The sequence below is a fragment of the Ostrinia nubilalis genome, chromosome 9, assembly GCF_963855985.1.
Source record: "Ostrinia nubilalis chromosome 9, ilOstNubi1.1, whole genome shotgun sequence".
Taxonomy (NCBI): Eukaryota; Metazoa; Arthropoda; class Insecta; order Lepidoptera; family Crambidae; genus Ostrinia; species Ostrinia nubilalis.
This window is the reverse complement of record NC_087096.1, coordinates 10357118-10384323: the sequence shown is the minus strand read 5'-3', so window position 1 is coordinate 10384323 and position 27206 is coordinate 10357118. Positions and strand designations below refer to the sequence as shown.

The 27206-nt window shown below is 34.4% G+C and overlaps 1 protein-coding gene across 3 annotated transcripts in view; it reads left to right on the top strand.

Annotated features, from left to right (window-relative positions):
* The first annotated feature begins 375 nt into the window (after positions 1-375).
* LOC135074601 (sodium-independent sulfate anion transporter-like) overlaps positions 376-27206 on the top strand; it is a 54417-nt gene continuing 27586 nt past the window's right edge. The window contains exons 1-4 of one of the 3 annotated variants that reach the window (XM_063968945.1): positions 376-421; positions 8012-8196; positions 18584-18779; positions 19658-19878. In XM_063968945.1, coding sequence (XP_063825015.1) covers positions 391-421; positions 8012-8196; positions 18584-18779; positions 19658-19878 — 633 coding nt within the window. In that variant the 5' untranslated portion in view covers positions 376-390. Of the gene's footprint in view, positions 422-4177; positions 4238-6049; positions 6311-8011; positions 8197-18583; positions 18780-19657; positions 19879-27206 lie in introns of those variants that run through there. The other 2 variants (XM_063968947.1, XM_063968946.1) reach the window with 2 other exon arrangements.

The window sequence follows — 27206 nt, the reverse complement described above, 5'->3', positions numbered from 1 at the left end:
ACACACGTCATCTTTTTTTAATTAATTATTCAGATTTTTGTACTAAGTGTGCCATAGTCCAGTGCTAGATTATGAACTAGGTGCAAATTGCAATTTGTTCTTGCACGCACAATTGTTTTTTTCTATCCAGGATAAGGCTATCTCTGCAACTCTGGGGGAACCGATCAATCTGTATCTAACTACTTCAAAACAGATAGATAAAGGTTAGATGACATTGAAATATATATTTGGATCTCTAATCTTAAGTAAGTAGATGGACTTTAAAAATGCGTGTACTTATGCAGTCAACACAAATAAGAATAGGTCGTGTTAGTAGGAAATGAATTTAAATTTTTATACAATTAATGCTGGGTAACATTGATTAAAACGAGCTGGTTTTATGTCGTGAAAATGGTAAAAAGGATGCAAGAGAAAATATCAAGTAAGTTTTTATTTATTTATTTTATATGAACTGTTCATAAAGTTTACAATTGAAAGATTACAATTTCAAAAGTGTCATAATAAAGTGAAGACCAATAAATAATACCTACTTACTACCTATGTGCGGACACACCTCACTAGAAAATTATTATGTAAGTACAGGTTTATCGATACTAAAATAGTCAAATGAAAATTTTATTTCTTAGCATTGGCAAGGTTTTCTTGCATAACAACTTAGTTTCATGCGTTTCAAAAATTGATGAAAATTCTTAAAATAGTTGACAAAATTTTCAGTTATGTATGGTTAGGTGAGGATTGATCTTTTGAATTATTGAGCTTCTTATATGAAGAGACGAGTATTTTTCAACCTGTCATTTCCTTAGCCAAGTTTTATTAAGAAAATCAATCGAACTCCTTGAAATCTGCTTAGGAATTGCAAATTATATGCCACGCTACTTATCGTTTGCCCTACAAGGGAATAAATGTTTGAATAAACGCGTGCGCCGATTCCTGAGTTCAAGGCATGCGACTAAACGCATAACCACGACAAGTTATTATGAGTGCTACTTTAACTTAAACTATTTGCTTAATTAATGTTATTAACAAATACATAAATAGGTATAGTTAAAAGTACCTACTTTTTCTGATTTTATCTCAGAAAAGTCGTAAAGTTATTCCGTGTCACTAGTTTTCACGTAAAATTCTTTTCCAAGGATTTATAGATCCCAAGGATATTCAAAATCAGTTCATTTTGAAGAGTTCCTACATCTTAATATGCAATTTGTAACTTAACTGCGCCAGATTTGAGACATATTTATTACTTACGTACGTACACTTACATAGGTACGAGTATAACAGTAAGATCATCTCTACATATTAATAGCTCTATTAGTTACCCAATTATGTATACATGTAGATTTACTCGTAGGAGTAATTGAAATGATTCAATGAATAATAATCATTATGTTGTCCGTTAACGTTACTAACGCCCGTATTCACAAACATTACTATGAGGTCTCACAGTGCGCGTGGACGCACAGGGTGACACACGAACCAATCACAGAGCTCTATTCAAAACACTGTGCGTTCGATTTGCTGCTTCACTTAAGCAAGCATCGTTTGTGAATACGGGCGTAAGATCTTTTACGCTTCATTCGTGACGATGAGTTAAAAAGGACAAAAAACCTAATAATAGAAACGTATCAAGGCCTAAGTTTGTAAGAAATAAAAATAGACATCAGTAAGTACGGCCTGTTTTTATATTTGTTACCCAAAAAAATAACTTTAACTTAATTTACACTTAAATCTATGTACTTAGATATTTTACCTCATAAGCAAAATGTAGCAACTTAAAGTAAGTGACATGGTTAGGGGTACTTGAAAGATTCAAAATAAGATAAAAATGTGCATTCACCTTTGATAAACAACAATAAAATTAGTCATGCCTACCTACCGAATTCAAATTCCGAAGAATCGTACTTTGAAATGTGATAAGAATGCGTTGAACCTTACACTTTATCTTCATGGATAAATACTAAACCATGTCCTCGAAGGGCGGTATCACAATAGGAAATCTGTATAATATTTTAAAGCTGAATAGTTTGTTTGTTTGGTTGAACGCGCTAATCTCAGGAACTATTGGTCCCATTTGAAAAAAATATTCTTGTGTTGGATAGCCCATTTATCGAAGAAGGCTTTAAGTTTTATAACATCACTCTACATCCAATAGGGGCGGAACAGTGAAGAAAAACCCCTTCTGACCCACCGCACTACCAAACCACACTACCAGTAGTGTCGTGGGGAATATTTTTTCCCTTCTGCACTACCAAGCCAGTAGTGTCGTGGGTAACATACATCTTCATTCCCATCGACACTACTACCATAACTAAATGTAAAATTTGTAAAATTTTGGATTGTTTTGTAATAAATTATGTTTATATGCAACCCTAACCTCTGTGCAAATTTGCAGTTTGACGGAATTCACTGAAAATAAAATATTACCTAAAAGGGCTTACATAACTTTGCGTGAAAAAAAAACAAAATTATATTATTTTTATCCCGACTACGGCAAAGCAAAAGGAGGGTTATGATTTTGACAGGCTATGTATGTATGTATGTTCATCTGTTCCCTCGTAACTTCTAAACTACAGAATTCGACAAATGACATATCATTAGAAGCGTCTTAATTGTCCGCTGGTTAAAGGCTATATGGGGTTTCACAAAATCTAATGTGGCGCCCTCTAGCGGACAAACCATACAGAGTAAAAAAAATAAAGTTAACATAAATATGCCGTGTTTGGTATCATTTGAAAGTGCTTTACTTGTAGGTACATTTACCGTAACATGTACATACATAAGCCCTTTTAGGTAATATTTTATTTTCAGTAAATTCCGTCAAACTGCAAAATTGCACAGAGGTTAGGGTTGGATATAAACATATTTATTACAAAACAATCCAAAATTTTACATTTAGTTAGTTATGGTAGTAGTGTCGATGGGAATGAAGATGTAAGGCCCTTAAAAATTACCCACGACACTACTGGCTTGGTAGTGTAGAAGGGAAAAAATATTCCCCACGACACTACTGGTAGTGTGGTTTGGTAGTGCGGTGGGTCAGAAGGGAGAAAAACGTTCCAAAAACGGGAAATATTAAAAAAAAAAACTATTTTCACGCGTACCAAGTCGCGGGCACAGCTAGTACAAGAACTAAAACATTATGTCCTCGAAGGGCGATATCAAAATAGGATTGAAATAAAAAGTTAGACAAAATAGCGAATGTTACAACATCGCGGCGAACACTATTGACCGCGAAATGAGAGATTGCAAAACCTAATCAACTGCGCGAAACAATGTCTACGAAGGTGATAAGGTGTTTCCTGGTGATTGGAAAAAGAAAATATTTAACATGGTTCTGATAATATTAACTTAACCTTCTTTATGAAAAAGTAAACTAGATAGAGGTCTCTTAAATTTTTTGTTTTGTGCCACTTATGTAAGTATTATCATATTTTACCACACATTCTGTTTGTTCTGAAGAGGGTGGAGGTTGTAGCACACAGTTACATTTTTTTTCTTCAACCTCTTACTGGTCTCTCTCCACCACCTAATTATTATACACCATTTTGAATTGATAAGTAGAGTTAGACGGAATAGAAGGACACTACTAAAGTTGTATCTGATTTACATTATCTACATAAACTCAGCAGTGGATGTACATCTACCGTCTGAAAAAAAGTCATACGAAAAGTACAAGTGACAGAAGGACTCTAGGCAGTTTAATTTGAATTAAATTCCTGGACCTATAAAATCTTCATTTTGGAAGAAAAAGTCATGAGCTTTCAAAAAAACGTAAAAAGTCAACTTTAAACTTTTTTTTCTTATTTTAAACCTTTTCTTCTTTTTATTCAAACTTTTTTAACGAAAAAAACAACAAAACCTTAAAAGTAAAGGGTATTCGACAACGTCATTAAATAAAACAAAAGTTATGCTAATAATGTTCATTCTTTGTACAATCTTGGTCTGTTAAGGAAGTCCAAAGATAAAAAGGAATTGTAAAATCAGGTTCACCAGGAAAAGAAGTAAAAAACCTGCAAGAATTAATAAATACAATATGTTTTTTATTTTTATTATTAGCATAGTTGTAAAACAGCTATCATGTGGCTAATAGTGCTTAACTATAGCTAACTATGTTTGGTTAGTCTACTTTCTGCCCGTGGCTTTGGTAGGTGTTACAGAAAGTTTTTATTTTCAATTCCTACTTTTGTCAACACAGTCCGATGACCTACAGAAATGTCGTCGTGTCGCTTAATATAAATAAGTATGTATGTTGCCTGCATAATAAAATATTTATTCATAATGGTTTATCCACATTTTTCTAAAAAGGTAGGTATGTAGAATTCCTTTGACATTGGTTAGTGAATCATACAAAAATTAACCCATTAGAGGTCACTGTACTCAAATGGGTACATCTATATTTTTACGTGTCAATTGCAAATCTCACAAAATTTACATAGGTAGACTTGTTATTTTACTTCATTACAACACTATTAAAGTATATTGACAACAATTACGCGGGTAGTGGGACTTTTTTTGATAAAAAGTATCAGTTGAAGTTGTGTCACTGAAACATAGTAGGGGTAGGTGTTTATTTTTTGATTTTTTTATAACAATTACTGCTCATAAGTTATTTTTTTTATTTTATTACTTTAAAATACATATCAGAGTAAGTTATAAAACACAATATAATATAATATTTACATCTCAAATAAAACTAGGGTCATTTAAAAGTTACTGTACTCGGTTGGGTACAATGACAACATGCGTAAGTAAAAAAACTGTGTTTATTTTTTGCTCTTTTGTTAAATTTTACAGCTCAAAAGAGCTAAAAGGTACTTGAAGAAGTTATTGGAGACGTTTTACAGGATAGTTATGACGATGAATGTATTTTGGCTAATAATTATACCACTTGATACAAGTATGTTGACTGAAAAAGAGGATACGGCGACGTTTTTCATACCGTAAGACGTACTAAAGGGTATTTATGAACAGAAGGGATAGTGGCAGCAAAGGCAGTTTATAGGACGATAGTGATAATGAACCGCTGGCGTGAAAAAGAAGACGATAGGTTCCCACAAATCCGCACCCAATCAAAAGTCATAATTCTTCAATCGCTGTAGATACTTCCAAAGTCTGTGGTGATAAGTTTGCTATATTTTGTGAAGAGCTGCAGGGCCTCAAACTTGCACAGTATTTGAAAAAAGCTGATTATAACAATATTATTATATCCAATAGATAACTACGATGCTTCTCATTATCATTATGATATTTCTATTGGCTATAATCATATCAGTATCCAATCAACACAATATACTTGGGATTCCTATAAAGCCCTATTTAGGGGTTTTGGTACTATCTGAGTACCACAAGCTACCTCGAGAGACTATGTAATATACTTTACTGGTCACTAGATGAAGAGATATGCTAAATAAACAACGAAAATGCGTCCGGCTGTACCAATAGTTGATGGCTTTTCTTCAAAATGGAGTTGGAAAATATCCCATCAAAACTGAAAAAGAGCTGGGGTATGTTCTTTGTCATTTAACAGTGCGTTGGCAGTGTAAGAAGTCCCTTAAAACAATTTTTGTCGAAAAGGCGCATTTTGAAAATTTGCATACCTAGGAGGTCATTGTACCCAATTGAGTACACCCCTGTAATTTCATGAAAACAACTTTTTTTCAGGATTTTCTTGTATTTTGTGTTTTTTTGCTCTGATTTCAATATGAAAATAAAGAAAAAATTTAAAATATATTAGTACTTTGTGTTTGACCTCTAATGGGTTAATTAAAATGTTATTATTTTTTGCAAGATTATTTGTAGATCTTGATCAATAAAATTTTCAAGGAAAGGTATTCGGCTAAATATGCAAATTATTTAAGTTGTGATCAGATTAATTGATTAAATAAGTTTCCAAGGCATTTTGGAAAATCCGGGTAAGATATTGATGCACACTTTTTAATAGATTTATTTCCTTAAAATCGTGAGGCGTGACAAAAAATTACGATTAGCGTATTGTTACACTTGTTCGTTTAGTACAGGTACTCTGAATAGTACTGGCAGTTTGCATCAGGCCGCTGTCCCACGCGCAGGTTAAAAAGTTTGCGGCGCATGCGCTGTGGCTGTCACAAAACCGCGGGAAAGTTTGACAGTTCGTGAGAAAACTTGTGTGGTGTTTTGTGAATACGTAAACAGTTTTCATTCATAGATTCAATAATTAATGTGTGATCTAGTTGTAGAAATGTTTTGTAAACCACGTTTTGCTGACAAATCATTTTCTGGTTAATTTAACCGGCTGCATTTTATTGGATTATTTCGAGATATATTATTAGAAAAGGTGAGTTCAATTGTAAATATTTGCATTTATTAAAAAATTGTAAGGTACTATTGATGGGACCTGATTAAAGTTGATTGTAAACTTCCTGTGATTTGTAAGGATTATCACGATTGCGTGATGCAGGACAGGATGCATTTGTCGAGTTTTATCTTATAGACATAAATTGTGATTTACATTTGCCTTAAAATTCTTAGTGTTTGCTTTTGTGTGGTTGCACTTACAATAAGTACTAGCTGTTTTCGAGTGTCAAGGTCCAGCTAAGTACCAGTAGACGTTGTTGGCCAACTGTTTATTACTTGATAAAAAACTAATGTTTAATGAAAAACTAGCAGTTAGCTTCGGTTCATTTCGCGTGGAATCGAATTTGTTATAGATTAGACGATTGGCAATATACTCTTCTGTATTTTAAATAAAAATATTTAGGATTCAAGTAATCATGCACTTGTAGGCATTTCATGTTAGTAACGAAGGTGCGATTAAAATTAATTTTGATCTAAGTACGATCGAAAACTTGCAAACAATGCGTGTCTTTGGGAAAGAAAACCTTTTCAGCTTATTTTTTTATAGCTAAACTTTTTGGTTCCTGAGCAAACTGAGCGAGCATACAAAATAATTTCATTAAACAATAAAAAAATAGAAGGTTTTAGCACACATTTTCCGTGTTCAACATCGTCTGTAAAGTTAGTTGGTTACCGATGAAGTTACGCATACTGCTCTCTAAAATCCGCAAATCATCTAAACCTGATAACATAGTAACACATATTCGAATTTATTTTGCACAAGGCAAGGTTAACAATCCATCAGCAATTTGTAGACATAATGGACAGGTTTAAGATTTATCGAAAAAAAAAAAAACAATACCCACAAACGTTATCAAAAAATTGGTTGCCTCCTTCAACTTCGCGACTATAAAAATTTACATCGGTTATACAATTCGTTACTCAATCAAATGTTTGATAGGTATGTTGATTTATGTACAGGAAGTGCAAACAGGCGTCAACTTAATTGCATTGGGTCATCATCACAAATTGCTTAGCTGACCTTACAGATGAATACAATGGAGAGATCTTATTGCTATAGTCATAAGAATGAAAAGAGTTTGACAAGTTTTTTTGGGATAACTTCTATGAGTTGTCAATGTACACAGTTAAATACTCAACTCTGTTTTTTCACAATGAATGAATCATCATCTTCAGATGTTGAGTTTTTGTTGGAGCCTGGAGGGAAAAAAAAAATTTAACGGTCGCGTTGTCTGCCTAAGTATTGCGCGTACCGGACTATAACGCATACAAGGAAAAAAAAATATCGCGGTCGTCTTTTCCAACTCGGCCAATATTCTTAATCTTAAAAGAAATCCTCTAAAAGAAAAAAAAACGCACGTTTTTGCTGCGCACATTTGATATTCAAATTTTAAAACGACAAAAAGTGCGAGATTTCCAAATTTTTTAGGGTCACATCGTTTTTACCAACTGCTTTTTGCAACATTTTAATTACTAAGTATTCGTAGGCCTTAAATTGTATTGAGTAATCGATTTATGTTTTTGTAACTATATATTGGTAACAAAACTATTTGACTATTTCCTGGCGTTTAAAAGCTGGAATTTTATAATTTTTTTTACACTAGGTTTCTGAATATTAATTAGCATGAACGCAGTCTCTCCCATCATACCTATACAATGATAAAAGTATTTCTCCCCACAGGCAAAAAAATGATGAAGCTCATCGACCCAAAACGGTTTCTGGCCAGCGTGTTCCCCATACTGCAGTGGTCGAGGAGTTACGACGTGCGAAACGGCGTCGGAGACCTAATAGCCGGCATTACTGTGGCGCTGACGCTCATTCCACAGTCCATCGCCTACGCTTCGCTGGCTGGTTTTGAACCGCAGGTATGTGGTAGGGTTAAGTGTCCAATCAATACTGTGAGGTAATATGCGAATATGATGGAACATGATACTATACATTAATTTCTATGGTAGGTACTAATATTAGATAGAGACGGTCAGTAGCGATAGGAATCAATGCGAGCAAGAAATAGTTCCTAATTCGATCCCTTATTCGCACGATCGCATCTAGGTAGAGAAAAGCCCCCGGCATATGCGTTGTCTAGGTAACAGGGTATACAAAGTAATTCCTTATTTTGAGACCATGTGAACCCATTTACTGTACAAATGACACAATATGACGTAAACTGGAGTACATGAACTGTTAAATTGTGTTGTTGTTTGGCGCCATTTAGATATTTTGATTTGTGAGCGAAGAGACAAGACATAGGTAATATCCTTCCTTCAATCATATCGGTAAAATCACCAAAAGCCTCTTACCCAATACGTGTCAGTAAATTTTGGTCGGCATTTTCAGTTTTTCGTATGAACCAATTACAGTAGTAAACAATGGTTTAACCAACCGGCAGTTTTATAGCAAAGCTCACAAACCTGGGGTTTATTCGGGAACCACTGCTTATGTCGTTAAATCCACGGGTAATCGCTAATACGTGTCCAGAATCGGGTCATGATGAGTTGCGATGTACAAACAGATGTCGATTTATTCTAAAATCATAACGACTACATTTTATAGTTGGTAGCAAGTTAGTAGAAACTACTCGCATTAATTAATTAAGTAGGTACTTATTTTGTTTAAACGCGCTAATATCAGGAACTACTGGTCCGATTTGAAAACTTATTTTTGTGTTGGATGGAGGAAAGCTATAGGCTATACATTATCTTCACGCTACAACCAATAGAAGCAGAACATCGATGAAAAATGTTGCGTAAACGGAAAAAATATAAACGATTTTTCGAAGAATTACTAAGTCGCGGACACAGCTACTTATAGTCTTTTTCACGTAAGATGATCCGTATGACACTTCAAGGTTATCCATATTACGCATACTACTTATGCAGAATATTTTTGAAAAAATATTTGTATTTTATTAGCAATATAATAAAAAAAAATAACTACCTTGTCTTGAAATATACAGGGTGTTAGGTAAATGGGTAAATGAGCCGACACTAGCCCATGTTAACATGGGCATATAAATGTTATGGTGAAGTCAGAAATTTGATATCGTCATTTTTTTTATTTTTATTTTCATACAAAAGAAATTTTATAAAATCCGATTTATATGAAAATTAAAATAATTAAAATGAAGATATCAATTTTCTGACTTCACCATACCATTTATATGACCATGTTAACATGGGCTAGTGTCGGCTCATATACCCATTTACCTAACACCCTGTATAGTAAAATCTGAGTCTATTGATTATATTTTAATTAAATACGATGTAAAAATATTTTTTATTTAATATACGCAATGTGTGAAACGGAATAGATTTAGTGCTGGGGTATTTCTTGTATAATAAAATCGATTATTTCCGCGGTTCATTAATCGATTGAAGTGAATACTTAGTTATTAAAAACATCACAAAAATCAACTATATTTTTCGATTATTGACTTTAATAAACGCATTAAAAATAAGTTAATAGTTTTTAATTTAAAGAAACAGAACCAGTACTTTTTGGGAATCGTTTTTTCGAACACGTACGAACCATGAAATTTGAATATTATCAATAAAAAATTGTTACAATAATATTTGTGATTAAAAAAAACATGCTTTTTGTTAAATAACACCTATACAAAATATTTCTCTAAAAGTAGGTTTTACTAACTCTTCGAAAAAAATCGATAGATAAATCGCTATGGTTTAGTTATGTGACATCTCTAAATCTTTCAAACTCGAAACGTCATACGGATCATCTTAGGTGAAAAAGACTATAGTTATAGTTCCAAAATACTGAACTGTCCTATGCATGACATTGACAGCGGGGAGCCACCGTCAATACCGGATCGCTGGTTCCGATTTTTGCCATGTTGGAAACCATATAGTTGAACGATGGTAGCGCCCCCCTGTCATTGAGTTTCGTGGGACAGTTCAGCGTGGGTCATCTATAGTTATATTATGTAACTATCTTCAAACCGATTGACTTGTGGCAGTGAAGCTAATAGAAGATCGATGAGTGACCTTCCAATGTATGCTTAAGCTTTGACGTGCAAACTGGCTTCTGGCTTGATTGAGGAGGCTCTGTCGCTAATGACCTGATTCTAATTCATCGATGCTAGGGCTCTACATTGGGCATAGCAATTAATGGTTCTGAGAAGTTAACTAGGTCACCAAACATCTGAAATTACATGGAAAGTTACAACATGTGTGAACTCGTATTCGTGAATATCACCTACATATTAAACGACATATGGTAGGTACCTTAATAACAGTAGGTTTCTTATTGTGTCACTTAAATTGTAAACATTTGGAGTACCAATTTTTTATTTGTAGCTATGAATTATTGTCTTGAAGCTTGTGTGCACTAAGTGATCCTAACACTGCACAATTTGTTTTTATAAATTCTTTATTCTTTTTTTATCATCTTTTTTGATTAAATAAAGCCTAGATGGATAATCTTCATAAACGCTTCGTCAAAAGTGAGGCAAAAATCTTATGTCATTACTGTCAAATCTTATGTCAGTATGTACTGTCAAATCAGAGTCTTTCAGAAAAAAATCAGATTTATCGTAATAAAATGTTACTCTAAAGGACAATGACCAAAAATGTATGGAGTGTGGTCCAAATGTCCACCACTAACGAGACCTATGTATTTTGTAGTGTTCCCGGGGCCTATAGGCTTTTAGGCCTAAAATTAAGCCTATTTAGTTCTTTTTTTGGCCATGATAGACTACTAGGCTATTAAAAGGCTACTCATTATAAAAAGCCTATAGGTTTTAAAAAAAACCTGTAGGCCTAAATTAGCCTTTTAGGCTTTATTTCCGACTAAAGTCTTTTTCGAGTAGTAGGCTTATTATAAGGCTATAGCCATTATTCAGGCTATGGCTTCGTATGAATGAAACAAGTATTTTTGTATTGCATTTATTTTCTAATTAAATAAAAACGTTATACATTGTTTCCAAAATATATAATTTCTTTTTTGATATATTTTTTTTTATAAAATTTAACTTATTTCTTGCTTTTTAGTTAACTAATTATTACCTTGATGTTACCACCGAAGGTAGGCAGTACATTGAGACCATATTCTTCATGTCTAGTGTAAAATAATATTCCCTACAAAATACAGGTTACCATATCGGCAACCTAAAAAGACCTTAAACCGTCAGCCCACCTTAAAAACATGAAAGAATACAACTATTGGTCTATTTGTACCTATAATATTTAAAAAAATATCCTCCAACTCCTAAGCATTAAGTAGTTTTACCTTCTATCATCAGCTCATCAATAATTATGAGATCATGATTAATTCCAGGAGCGAATACTTGAATAACTTAAAAAGTTTGAAAAACGATATACGTGCCTATAAAATTTGAGGGTTGCCCTCGATTTCCCTAGGATCCCATCATCAGATCCTGACTTGGTGACAATGGGACCACCTCAGAAGTGTACCCTATCGATCAAAAAAATAATTTTGAAAATTGGTCCACAAAATTGACGGAGTAATCGGTGAACATACATAGAAAAAAAAATACATACAGTCGAATATAACTTCTTCCTTTTTTGAAGTCGGTTAAAAATAAATAAAATAGACCTAGCCTAAAGGACTAAAAACCTTTATAGGCTTCTTAGCCTTTCAAGCCTTTTAAATATGCGCCTAGCCTACAAAAAGGCTAAAAGCCTATAGTAATCGGGTGGACAAAAAAAGGCTATGAAAAAGGCCTAGCCTAAAGGCCTAAAAGACTTTTTAAGCTTTTTTCCCGCTGTAGCCCCTAATTCATAGGCTAGCCTTAAAAAAAAGCCTAAAAGCCTATAGGCCTCGGGAACACTAAGTAAAATAGTCTACTAAATACTGATTCATTATAACCAAACCGCAATCAAAAATATGCTGTCAGTAAAAAGTTATGACTGAATAAAAAGTCTGTTTTTTACCTTTTCATCCGAAAAATGTTCTTGATATCATTCTATCCATTGCACATTTTGGACTAATCTACGCATGTTATGTCATGTCGCATGTGGCGCGGGCTTATAGATGAATTTTATTCAATATTATACTAGCTGTGCCTACGACTTTGTACGAGTGAAAATAGTTTGAATAATATTTCCCATTTTTACAACATTTGTCTTTACTGCTCCGCCCCTATTGGTTGTAGGGTGATGTTATTTATCCTAAAACTATCCTTGATAAATGAGCTATCCATAACAAACATAATTTTTCAAATCGGACCAGTAGTTTCTGAGATTAGCGCGTAAACTACTACAATTTTTCAAACAGTCATAACTTTTTACTGACAGCGTATTTTTTTTTCGTCCCATACTGAAAATTAATCTCTATTTAGTGGACTATAAGCCAATATAGGTCTCATTAGTGGTGGACATTTGGACCACTTTTGGTCATTGTCCTTTCAAGTGGACTAGAATGGTCTACTAAAATTTGCCTCGCTTTTCATGCGCTTACTATCTATCTAGGTTTATTAATCTATGTCTATCACCCTTTTCTAATACACCTATGTTACCTACTAATAAACATAAATAAATCATTACATTAGTTTAGATATTGTGATACATGTATGTAAATGAAATCATCTCCAAACCACTCGTGAGCTAATACAAATCTAATAATAGTTACGTAGATACCTCCGGCATAATAATATTGTTAAGTAATATTCGATGGGAACATCACTAACCAATATCCCTGATCCACATTATTATTGAATTAAGTTCCGTTTGATTACACTAACACATTTAATATTGGTACCTACTTGGTATTGGTGGATGGGAATTTAAGGAGTTTCATAAACATACAGTTCGGCGGATATTGTGTTTGTTATCGACATACAAATGTTTGTGTTATGCCGGTTGGTTGCGGCATATTACTCATATTATTCGAACCTTTCAATCCGATACAGTATGGTTAATGTGCATTCCAATTAAATTGTTGGATAGTGGCAGTACTTTGGTGATTTTAATTGGTGCGAGATTTGTGTATAATATTAAAAGCAATAAAGGTTTTTATAACTTTTACTGAAGGCACTTAAATCTTTCGCCAGTAAACGTTTTATAGCTTTTAGAAAATGATGTTATTGTGACAGTCACTAATTAACCTAATCCCTCTGTAAGCCATCTATGTGGTCTAGTGATACCGAGAGGTCCAGGGTTCGATTCTCAGTGGGGGCAAAAATTATTGCTCGGTTATGTTAGAGATAGAACTTGTTTCCAACTATTTCTATCAACAATATTAAGAGTATTTAAGAACATTGTTGTGTGTGTGAGATGCAGGCCAAGAGCCTTCTCTGTTGTAGATACAAAAAAAAAAAATTACGCCCCAAAACTCGACGATAAACTAGCTGGTACATATCAGAACACAAAATACCGATTGTTAAACAAACACGCACCTATTATTGCCGTAGGCGGGCCCGTCTTCCCGGAAACCATTCATACGAGGCGCTTTCGTCTCGTTAACGTAAATGTGTTCGTTTCCATTCCGCTGTTGTGGTGATTCTATGTAGTACTGTTGATTTATTCAATTCAGTCAAGGCAAATTTCTTTAGAAGTTAATACAATATTTTTTTCTTTGTGGATACAAATTGGGTAAATTAAAAGCGAAAGTTCACTCACTCACTCACTCACTCATCACGAAATCTCAGAAACTACAAGTGCTAGGAGTCTCAAATTTTGCATGGTGGTTTCTTTAGAACATACATAGGTGCTCATCAAGACGGGATTTTGCAAAATTCAACCCCTAACGCGGTAAAACGCGGTCCACGCGCACGAAGTCGCGGGGGCCGCTAGTATTGTTATAAGAATTACTGAAATAAGTCAATCTAACCTACCTATGCCGAAAATGCATTTTTTTTTCAATCAAAACAAGGTAATTTTCTACCAATATTCTGGTAAATGAAATTCCAACTACTTCTATCATCCTGTAGATATCACGACAGTTCGTACCTGTCTCTGGGGTCTCGGAATTTCATTGGCAAGTTTGATTAGTGGTTATCGTTGTTGATCTTAGTTTAGTTCCTTACTTCTTATACAGAGAAAGAAGAAAGATTAATAATTGAGTACTTGGTTGACACCTCCAATAAAAGCGATTCGCTCTGAGATTTCGTATTATAGAGAAATAGAGAATTACTAATTTCAGATCTCATTAATATCAGTAAGATTCAGGAGACTCTTCTGCTTAACTGTTATGCTTAAAAATATTGCATTTTTTAAAATATGTAACTTATTACACCAATTTAAAATACTACCTACTTTCACAAAGCTACGATTGAAAGGAACTCATATAATTCCTAGGAATTAGTTCCATAGATTTCCCGACTCCAGATTGCAACCGCAGTGAAAAATGAAATCCTTTGTGGGAGATTTGACTCATCGTTAATTTTAAAGTTTCATTTTCGTATTTTTGCCTTCTATTAGTAGTACACTTATTTGCATGCCGTGGCAGCCTTTAAGTAAGGCAAAACCACAGAATGTTTGATGTATTAAGGTTATATTAGATATGGTGTATGCTTTGTTGGCTGTCCTTAAAATAAATAAATAAATTTATAAATCATTCACTTTGATAAATTTTACGTGGTCATTAAATTCGAAGTGTGAATATTCAATCAGTTCTTTGCTTGGTTACTAGACCGTACTAAGTTACCTATTTATTAGGCATACTTACAAAAAATATGTTTAGGAACATAACCCTAGGAGTAATTGATTTCCTACGCGTGAGTGAGCATATTATTGTCTTGTACTCATAATTATTTGTAACATAAGATCAGTCGAATGATCTTTCAGATTGTGAAATATATTTTTATATTAAACAATGCTTACTATAATTAAAACCTTGAGTACCTAGGTCCATAAATGCAAGGCAATTGACCTAGAGATAAGAAGTCTTAGCGTTATCCTTGTTCCTGTCCTGCTCAAAGACGCTTGTTCAATATAGGTGTCTTGTTGACTCTAATATTGACACGTGTTTAATAATTTATATCAATTAAATGTTGTATCTCATCATGCAAGGTATTTATCGGTAGAAGCAGACGATTTGGTACCTATATCATAAAATATGATGTACGTAAACAACCAAGTTATCAATTGAGTTGCATTTGCATCATAGAGTCTATTGAAAGTACATAATATTCGATTAATCAATACTTGTTTTCAAGATCGCGGTTATTTATTTTATTTTATTTATTTACCTAATAGGACAACCAACAAGTTAATTACTACTGTATGATTAGTACAATATGTATACTTAGTTCCATCAATAAATGCTGTTCTTTATCTTTTTTGTTCCATAATTATTTGCATTCTAGTTGTAAAGCATCATAATGATAATATTTGTTCAGCAGTTTGTTAATAAGATCTTATTCATATTTGTTAACCAAACAACATGCAAGTGAGTAATGGCTATTGTGCTCTCGATAAATTGATAACATCCTTTTCTTTATTATTGTCATAATGAGGTCGAGACAGTGTCATTGCAGTGTAGGTATTTCATCAATGGCCAGTCATAAAATATAAGAAGTTGGAGTTGAAATTATGCAAGAAATACCTACTTTTATACATATTTTTGTTTTGGGAAGGATTCATAAATTGAACACGCAGCTGTAGATCAAAATCGTAAAATCTCCATATTTGACAGAGAAATCAGCAGTACACATTATGCAGGTAGACTAATGCATTGAAAATAAATGTAAAAGACACCCATGAAAGGGCACTAGACTGGATGCAGTTGATCTTTAGTACTTGTGTACATTTAATACTATTATTTTTATCAGTTACTGAAGGCTAAATGACAATAAGGATAAAACACTTCTTACTGCTAAATAAATAACATAAAGTGACTTTATTAAGGTCCTATTATATTATTGAACTTTTCTTTAAAGGATGCACAACCTTCTGTGAGAGATGGACCTTGAAATATCCAAACATTATGGCACACATTATATGTATGTATAACTGATTATGTAATGATGATAAGTATGTAAAAGAATCGGTTTCCTTGGAGCCGTACTTTAAATAAGATAATACTGTCGTAAGAGGCGACTTAGGGACTACACATCAAACAGAGAACGGACAGTAGCGCTCTCTGAAAAACATCAATCTTTTAAACTGCGATCTCCAACCCGCCTGCTAAGCGTGGGGATTATGGCACGACCCTCCACTATAGTGGAGTAGGCTCATAGTCCAGCAGTGGACTGTAGAGGGCTGTTGATGATGATCATGATACTTTAAATACTAGTGTTCATGCCATGTTTGAAGTAGGCAATAAACCATTGGCCAATGAATAGGGTCGTTATAATAGAGTCAAGCTATACTAACTTTGGATATACAAATGAAATGATCGGAAAGTCATTTTTGTTTCTGAGTAGACTACCAAAGTTTGCTCGTGCTGTTGCAGTTATGCAAAAAATAATAAAAAAACTCCAAAACGACGTCGATTGCAATTGAGTTGGAAAACTTGTATTCCCGGTGCTATCAAAACATGAACAACGGCTGCATAACAATTTCAGACGTCGATTGCGAGCGATTGGCCAGTGGCACTGTTCGGGCAGCTTTGCTTTTAATATTTCTATTGAATTGCTACTGGCATTGTTAAAAATATTTTGAAACGCATTTCATGGGACAAAAAGCTGTATTTATGTACGAGCCCGCTGTTCCATAGTAATAGTATTCGGTATTGGAATAGACAGTTTAAAAGAAGAAATTAAAGAATAGATATCGGTTGAGACCTAGAAGCGAAAATGTTAGTACAAAATCACGTAAAACAGTCCTTCTACATTATACTGTAGTAATTATTATTATAAATTAATAATTGCAAAGTTTATTTTAAAGTCTATTAGTTAATATTAAATATTAATTTCACTTCGTTATCCTAAAATAGAGCAGATTTAATTCACCAAAGCACGAAATTCAGCGTTTATCTCACTATTGGAGGCAATATTACATATTTCACCGTTAAATTTAACGTTGCAAACAATTTCAAATCATGTGCATTTAATTGTAAAATGGTTTTATGCGTGCATCGTGCGTGATTAACGTTGAGCTCAGTTTAGTAGATGCGTGGTAATTATGATGTTCAAATTAGATGGGATTTGATGAAAACTATTTCAATCAAAGCTTCACCAAGTTAATTACTTGGCTCATAAGTAGGGATCACAACACAGGACGAAATAATTTTCTCGATGATTAACCCAACCCACACAAATAATTACATATTAAAAATAATATGCGTAAATATTACGAAATATCCGATGAATATCTAAATTAAGCGAACAAATGAAATGTAAATGCATTAACCGAATGAAACGAGAAACAAAATCCCGCATATCAAATGCGTCATTAACAATCGGAAACGTAATATTTTGTCTTCACATGACAAGAAAACGTTGGAATCTTAAGTTACTGATTTATGTTCAGTTGAAATATTTACTCCAATATCGCAGAAAGCTCTTCTAAAATGAGGTCAGACATTCGCCGCCGTTTCATTTCAAGTAAGTAGAATGATTCAATTATCTCGGAGTTAGTATTTGGCATGTTTGCGGAGCATGTGTAGTTATTTAAGCCTGCGAGGCGGTATTGAAACGCAATTTGCTTCGACATTTTGATTACATTTCAGAAATCGTGATCACGGTATGACAGATGTTTTGCGGAATATAAATTACCTTCTGTTTGGAGAAAACAGTACACAGTAATGTATTATGTCATTGGAATAGTACCCTGTAATTTATTGAAAACGCTTATATCGTTACAGTCTTTCACAATGTAATGTTACGCTTGAATAAACAATTGACAGATGAATGCCATTGTTTTCAATACATTCATGTTATGAGATAATTGAACAAATATCAATACAATCAATTATTAGCGTTTGCTCACTATTTGGTGGACTATAATGCTATTACATTTAGAATTTGAAATCAGTGATCTTTAATCAATCCTTACGAAGACTCTACCTTGACGTGTAAATAACTTCGAAAACCTTTTTTGTGTTTGCAGTAAAATAAAGTAAATATACTTTATCATCAGCAAGAGTTTTATCTTCGTTAATTTATTTAATAACCGATTAGCGATTTGCATTTAGATATTTTTAGGTGTATTCCAACAATGTTCTTAAATGATCAAATTAATCTTACATTAAAATTATTTATTTGCATTTATATTTATACAATTTTGATATAATTTTTACTAATAGAGGCCAAGTGCGAATAAAAAGTCTCGTATCATACAGCAACATTAATTAATTTTCAGAACAACTAAGAATAAAAAAAATCTCTTCCAGTATGGCTTATACGCGTCGCTCCTCGGAGGCTTCATATACGCTGTAATGGGTACATGCCCCCAAATCAATATTGGGCCAACTGCGCTGCTGTCCCTGCTGACCTTCACGTATACCAGCGGGACGAATCCGGACTTCGCCATCTTGCTGTGCTTTATCAGCGGCATTGTACAGCTGGCTGCTGGCATCGCGCAATGCGGTAAGATTATGTTAATTTAGCCATTTAATATGTTAATTTTTAAATTGTAATGTACCTTAAATTCAAATTCGTTAATAATGACATGACTAAGTATATAAGTCAACAATAAGCCCGAAGCAGCAGTAAAATACATATCGAAAAATTTTAACATACCTACATTCAATTTCATTCATTCGGTTTCAGTAGATATTCCAAAATATTTCACCTTGCAATAAAAAACAGGTAGGTCTATCTGCACATTAGGCAAACACACTCACACAGACAATGTTATTATTATGTTTTCAAAATTGCTAAAGTCTTATTGGCTCATAGTTTACTTGTTACCTGAGTTTTTTCCTATTTTCCGCTAAAGAAAATAGCATACCAAACTCGATTGCTGAGCTAGACAACAAAAATCATAATCTTATTCTCATGTAGGTACATGATTGATAGATACGAGTAAGTAAGCCGTCGACAATGTTTTTATGGACCATTTATTTCTGTCGCCTACCCCGTAAAACTAGAAAAAATAAAATAACCCTCTGGACTCTGAGCGAGATCATTTCTCATTAGTTTTCACGTATTACAGGGCAGTTTAGTTGACACTGATAGTTCTTCAACTACCGTTTCTTTTATTCAGAGATTTGAAACTATTTTTACAGCAAACTGAAAAGTTGCTCAGTTTTCAGGTTTAGAATGAAGAGTTTTTTTTTATGTTGGGACTTACTACTGTCATTATTATTAATTAATGACAACAACTCAATTATATGCTTCTTCAAATTGATTCTCAAGTATTTAGACTACCACTTTCGGCCTGATCATCACTTTCCACCAGGTGAGATGCAGGCCAAGAGTTTCCTCGTTATGGTAAAAAATAACGATATTTTTTCTCCCTCCAGGTTTCCTAGTAGAATTTGTGTCACTGCCAGTAGTGTCTGGGTTTACCTCAGCAGCAGCTGTCACCATCGCGTCATCCCAGCTGAAGGGTCTACTTGGCTTGAAGTTCCCATCGGAGTCTTTCATTGATACCTGGGCTGGCGTGTTCAAAAACATCGGCCAGTGTAGACTGCCAGATACGCTGCTCAGCTTGGCCTGTTGTATCGTGCTGTTTGGGATGAAGGTAAGGATGTTATTGTACTTTATTTCAAGTTGAGAAGGCTTGATTAAGTGAAAGCAAGAATGGTGTCGATGTCGGGTCAGATCCGAGGAATGCGGGTTCGAACCCACTCGTAACACAAGCATATTTAGCTTACCAACAGGGGTTAACGGGACTATTAGCGAATCTTTTAAAAATCGTATTGGTGTAGCTGAATAAACCATTAAGCTACACCAAGTAACATGACTTCAAGAGGAAAAATGTCTGGACAATGATCTGAATTGATGTATTATTTTCAATTGTGAAATTCGTATCGTACCTATTAAACAAGTACTTTTAACAAATATTTGTAAGGAGACGGACGTCACAGTTACTTGTTGTTCATAAACCACATTTACTTGAACAATGGATTTTAAGCAGTTCATTATTAGTATGTCAGTGTACAGTGGTGTCATTCACCTTTTTCTTGTCCTGGAATTCATATGTAATTTCGCATTTTTACTTTTTTGGCGTTTTGTAACTCAAAGAGGCAGAGGGGACTGGATAAACCGGTAACTTTGTTGATTGGATTTCAAAATATCGTTTCTTCAGACTAAGGCATTTATGATATGATTATTTTGTAGATATCTGCATGAAACAAAGCGTCCATTTAAGTACAACCAACGCTAAATATTCAAATATTATTTTCTAGACTTTTTTTTTAATGCATAACAAGGCAGGTATTTGACCACAATCGCACCTGATGTTAAGTGGGATGTAGTGCCCTGTAAGTGCTTATTCAGACTCTATTTTATTTTTTGTTATAACACGTTTTATGGCTTAATAAATAAACATTTGTTTATTTCTGTAAATGCCTAGTTAAGTTTAGTAGAGTCTTGAACTAACATTAGGACATAATTATTGATCATGTCTTTCGGCCAGTTAACCCGTAAACAGCAAGAAACTTGCTCTATTCTGTGTCTGAGATAGCATTCGTAGCTTTGTAAGCACATACGTTGGATTCCGCGATGCTTAGAGGTTCACCAGAGATATCATAATTGTCATTACACAAATGAGCTTGTTAAACAGTCTGGGATTTCAAATACGTTACAATAATACCTCAATGTCCCATTTGTAAGTCAAAAGTCTCAAAAGTCTCCGTCAATTCTAATAGCTCTTAGGTACCAGTTTGTACGAATACATAATTTGGGGGTAGACTTATAATCTCTTGGATGTGTGGTGGTTGTAATTCGATCAATAAATTGATGTCATGTTGCTTTGAGTTTAGCTTTACATAAACAAAATACGACATTTTGTGTAGGTTGCTAAAATTGGAGTGAATGAATTAGACTCCATAGTGCTCCTCATGATAATTTCATTCATGTTTATGCTTTGCGCGAGTTAATTAGTTGAAACACACTTATTAATATTAATGTTTACCTACATAATTGCTTTGTTGTTATAAATGTGAAAATAATACTGTTCATGGCAAGGGAATCGTGGGAAATCTTTTGATTCAAACGCATCATTTGAAATTCTAAAACTTTTACACTAATTTACATATAGGGCAAGTGACCCGGTTGTGGCCACCGACCCCTTTGTGGCCATTTAGAACTTCAAATCGTTATAACTAAGGCAAAGACTAATATATTACTCTATGGTTTACGGGAATATAAATACCTAATATTAGCAACACTGATAGCGTTAACAGCTTTGATGTGTCAAGCTTGACTTCAATCCAACAAGTCATTATTTTTTGAGAAGCGTTAATTGTTTTAAGTCTTAGCAAAAAGGCTAAGGCGAGCGGGTGAGTAAACAATCATTATTTTCTACGTCCTTCTTATTTTATTAAATGTTTATGTTAATCCTTAATAAAGAATACACTGTCTAAGTGGTACTAATGATATTTTATCGCTATTTGTTTATTAAGTGGGTTTATGAGAGGTGGCCACTAATGGAGCCAAAATGAATGAATTTTCCCATCTTTGGCCACATGACTGGCCAAAAGTGGTACACGAAGAACCCCACTTTTGGCCATGTAGTTTTTCAATTTAATTACTTAGCTATTTTGATATAAGTAATCGATTCATTTTCAGAGTTACGATTATAATGCCTCGAAACCAAATCAAATACTAAAAAAATTGGTGTTGTGAAAAGAAAATTCTTCCAGTACTAACCGCATAAACTTATGCTATAGGTTAATGTTGATCTCCTTAATTGTAATTTCAATTCAAGCTGAGATATTATATTTCATACTAGCAGCCGCCCACGACTTCGTACGCGTGGATCCCGTTTTACCCCCTTCATCTACCTTACGCGGTTTTGATTTTTTCGTACAAATGTTTTTTCCCGCTAACTCCCGTTCCCGTGGGAATTTTGCAATATCCTGTTACTAACCTTTAAGTTTACTAAGGTACCTGCATGCAAAATTTCAAGCGTCTAACTTAGGCGGTTTAGATTTTTCATACAAAAGGATTTTCCCGCGAATTCCCGTTGCCGTGGGAATTTCGAGAATTCCTTGTAACTAAGCTTTAAGTTTTAGCAATTCTGCGAGCTATGTCGGTTACTTTGGTTCTCCTGAAGATCTCCTCATTTCTGATTCGATCACGCAGGGAAACTCCGAGCATAGCCCGCTCCATCGCCCTTTGGGTGAGGAGTGGAGGGTGGCGCAGGACCGTTCATTGTGGAAAACCTTGGGGGAGGCCTTTGTCCAGCAGTGGACGTCATTTGGCTGAAAAGAAAGAAAGAAGAAAGAAGCTTTAAGTTTACTAAGGTACCTACATACATAGCTGGGCACCGTTAATCAAATAGTTAACTTCGTTAATCGTTAAACCGTTAATAAAAAAATTAACTTCGTTAAACGTTAAAACGTTACATTTAGCAAGATTTAACGCAAGTTAACGTTAATCGTTAATCCGTTAACACATGATAATAAAACGAAAAAACTAATTGTATGCAAGGTTCAAATAATTTCGGAAGCTTGTATCGCGCATGAAAATTCCTCTTTTATGTTTGCGCTACAAGCTTTCGAAATTATTTGAACCTTGCATACAATATTTTTTTTCGTTTTAGTAACAACTGCATTTCAGAATAAAAGTTGTTTTTAAAAAAAAGTTTTTTAATAAATAAAAAAAAATAAAAATCATGTATTATCAGATAAAAGCAGTCCATAGTTTGGAATAGACATTATTTAGTACTCTTTATTATTATAATTTTATTTTATAATCTCAATCGCAGAGCCTTGGTTCAATTACAATATAATTTAGCACCAAAGTGCTCGAAAAGACAAATCCAACAAACCCAAACTCGATAAGTCTCCACCGTTTCGTTTAGGAATTCCTATGGCCACCTCCTGACTCCATCATCAGGACCCTGGACAACATCTAGTACTAAAGTGCTCGAAAAGACAAATCCAATGAACCCAAATTCGATGCGATTCCGCCGTTTAATTTAGGAGTTCCTATGGCTACCTCCTGACTCCATCATCAGACCAGCGTAATGGTACCATAATATTGCATTTTCATCGTACTTACATAAGTATACCTCAGCTCAATCGGTTGAGGAGAACTGGTCTTAAATTCAGTTACAAGATTTGTCCCACACATACTAACAAGTGAAGTCAATATAAAGCTTGTAAATAAATAAAAAAAATTGGCCAAGTGCGTGTCGTGCCACGCGCAGTGTAGGGTTCCGTAGTTGTCCGTCGTTAACACAATATATTTAAGAAGCAAGCAATTAATTACTTCATCTAGTCACTTTTAATATTTTCTTCTAAGGAATTTTTATTAGTTAAGAAATTTCATAATACATGAGTTTAAACGACTATTACTCTTAAACTAACGCATGTATCTTAACCGCTACGGTTTAGTTTTTAGAGGGGGGGGACGCCCTACTCGAACAAAAATTGGCACTTTAAACTTTAATAATTTGCGAACAGATTCCTAAATGGAAAAATAGTCTTAGAAACCCCTACGCCATTTTAAAAGACCTATCCAACGATACCCCACACGATGGGGTAGAAGATGAAAAAACCCTAAAAAAATGTTTTTTTCAAAATTGTATTTTAGTTTTGTCGGCGTGATTAATATACATACCTACCTCCACAAAATTACAGCTCAGTGCCAATAGTTTTCAAGCAAAACCTCGAACAGACAGACAGACATATCGAAACTATAAGGGTTCCTTGTCAGGACTACGGAACCCTAAAAATAGCATTTTTTATATCGTTTCGTTCTGGTTACAAAAACTGTTGTTTTGGGTTCTGGAAGTTCTGGAAGCCCGAATGTACTTGTCAGAACGCGTTTTTCTAGTGTTTTTCAGCGTGCCTGCTGTATCTTTTTGGTAAATAGTAGGTACTGGATTAACGATTAACGGACTTAGGATAATTTAACGGAAGTTAACGAGTCCGTTAACAGTTTTTAAAGTTAACTTAAAAGTTAATCCGTTAATAGAAATGTTAACTTCGTTAATTAACGATTAACGGATTAACGAGTTAATGCCCAGCTATGCCTACATACCAAATTTCAAGCGTCTAACTTAAGCAGTTTAGATTTTTCATACAAAAAGATTTTCCCGCTAATTCCCATTCCCGTGGGAATTTCGGAAATTCCTTGTTGTAACTAAGCTTTAAGTTTACTAAGGTACCTACATACCAAATTTCAAGCGTCTAACATAAGCAGTTTAGATTTTTCATACAAAAGGATTTTCCCGCTAATTCCCGTACCCGTAGGAATTCCTAAGTATACTATAACCTGCCTAAGAGTATGAAAAATCATTGTACCAAGTTTCGTTAAAATCCGTCGAGTAGTTTTTGTTTTTTTTTTATGAATTTTGATGGCCAAAACTGGCACATGACTGTGGCCAGAAATGGGGTAAAGCTGGCCAGAAATGGCACAAATTCCCATTTCTTTTTCTTTTCTACAGGATTATTTTCCATTGAATCATTATGAAAAAAAAAAAAATCCTTAGGCTAGATCTAAATATATTTAATCACTTTATACAAGAAATAGAAGGACCGTTCATTGTGGAAAACCTTGGGGGAGGCCTTTGTCCAGCAGTGGACGTCATTTGGCTGAAACGAACGAACGATACAAGAAATAAGTCCGTGATAACAAAAACTGTAAAATGACATAGCCTCAAAGTCTAAAAATTTCTTAAAATGGCCAAAACCGGGTCACCTGCCCTACGAGTGTAACGTATTCAAATGAAAAATACGGAATGGTCCGGTAATTCGACAATTATCTGTGCGCTCTACATTTCCAAATACAATTTGAATATTTTACATTTCAGCTCCGTACAATTCCTGCTCACACGTAATGGTTATGCAAGAGAAACGGTGGAACGTAGTACATCGTAAGGGATTCTCTTACACGCCTATACGTGACGCGAGTAATTGACGGCTAGGTACGTGGATTTCGGGGCTAAACAGGGATCTAGGTAACCTACTTGTCGGTGGGCCTTACCTAGGCACAGCCTGAATAGAACAAACACCGAAAGAATTTTGAATGTTTCAAAAGAATTTGTCAGATAAAGATGTTTATCATTTTGATATAAATATTTTTATCAGATTAATCTGCTTAGATTTGAATTCAGTGATGTTGCTGAGATGACATGTCATTTTTAAAGAGGATTATGTTTAGATAAACACAAGGTTCTCCTATCTGATAAGCCGGTCATTCCCATAAGCGCGAGATAAATCGCAAAGTTTAAAAATAGCGTATTATTGTTTTTATAATCTGTCAGAGTGAATGGAATGAAAGGTCAAGAGTTTTCCGGCTTTCTTGACAAATGATAATGCCCTACTTGTGATGAGTGATTTGACTTCTGTTTTGTTGATAGCACACAGCTAGAGTAGCGTGGCATAGCGTCAATGGCGTCGTGACCTTTTCATTACTGTCTGTCTAGCTAGTACGACGTCGTTTTGTCGAAAATTCGAATATGACGGGTCAATTTCGTAATCCGGACATTGTAATGTCAAGAAAATTTTCCCATCCTCGGAGACCAACTATTAAAAAAAAACGAATTAGTCCCTTCGTTCGTGATCTTAGCAACACACCCAGCGATTCATTTCCACTAACATATTAATATACATATTATTTATGAAGTACATAATTCACGAAAATACGGTTTTCATAATTGATCATCATACCTGTGGCCGTAAAAAAAGCTTTTTATGACTTAAGTATAAATACAATTTTCAAAAACAATTGAAATAATGTATAATGTTCGGTGTGCTATCTGATTACCTTTTGGCACTGACATAAAGGAATTGCGTAATTTAATGCTGTACCACGTATTATACAAGAATAGAGGACGCGATTAGATGCTGTCTATCGTGCGGAGGTAGGGTAAGCTTTTGTAAATTCGAGCCGAATTGTACGCTGTTTTATGGTAATGAAGGCACTTCCCCGAATGAAACTCTATGCGGCGAATTATTTCAAATTTGGGGTATTTTTAATTTGGTAAGACGTTTGTGATTAATTAATGGGAAGTGGCTGTATTGTTTTCGTAATACTAAAACGAAAGATGTTGAAAAATAAAACTTCATTTGCAATTTAAGCATCGCTTAATAAATATCAAATAAGATTTTCCATGAAAACGCAAAGATTTTTTTTGATACATTATTTCAGATTTTTTTTAATCCACAACGGGGATGCTCTTGGCCTGCATCTCACCTGATGGAAAGTGATGATCAGGTTGATGGTGAAGCGAGCTTCACTCAGAATCCTCAACGACTGAGGAACTGGCTGTCTTACCTCAAACTGCCGGATATTTTAGCGATAGAACTATTACAGGACAATACACCCAAATAAACATCTTGTGTTCCGTATAAACTTGTTCTTAAATAGATATTGATTCGTGCTTTTGTTCTATTTACGTAGCAGTCGTAATTATAATAGGACCAAACATAGCATTGGCCGGTATCAAAGGCGGAGTGTGCGTACCGAACCGTACGGCTCCGAGTTTGCAAACTTTGTCCCGGAGTAGGGAGTCCATTTGGAAATCAAGAAAGTCCTGACAAAAGCCTCATGTTTAGAGCTGATAAAAATGGGGTACTTGGAAAATGCGTCGGGAATTTGGGTCTAGATGTTTATTTAAGGAACATACAATACAATTTTAGTTAGTTACTATAGAAATAGAGTAAGAGTCTATTGATATCGTGCAGCAGCAGAAATAAGCATACACATTTTTTCCTTATGAGTAAAAAAATAGCCAAGTGTGAGTTGGGCTTATACACGAAAAGCTCCGTGCATCGTACAAGATTAAACACCTTGATCTTTTCTATCTATTCAATACTTCTGTAAAGCGAACGCTAACTAACACGTAGGGTAACTTGTATGGGCCCTCAAGGTTGATATCTGGATATATCCCGA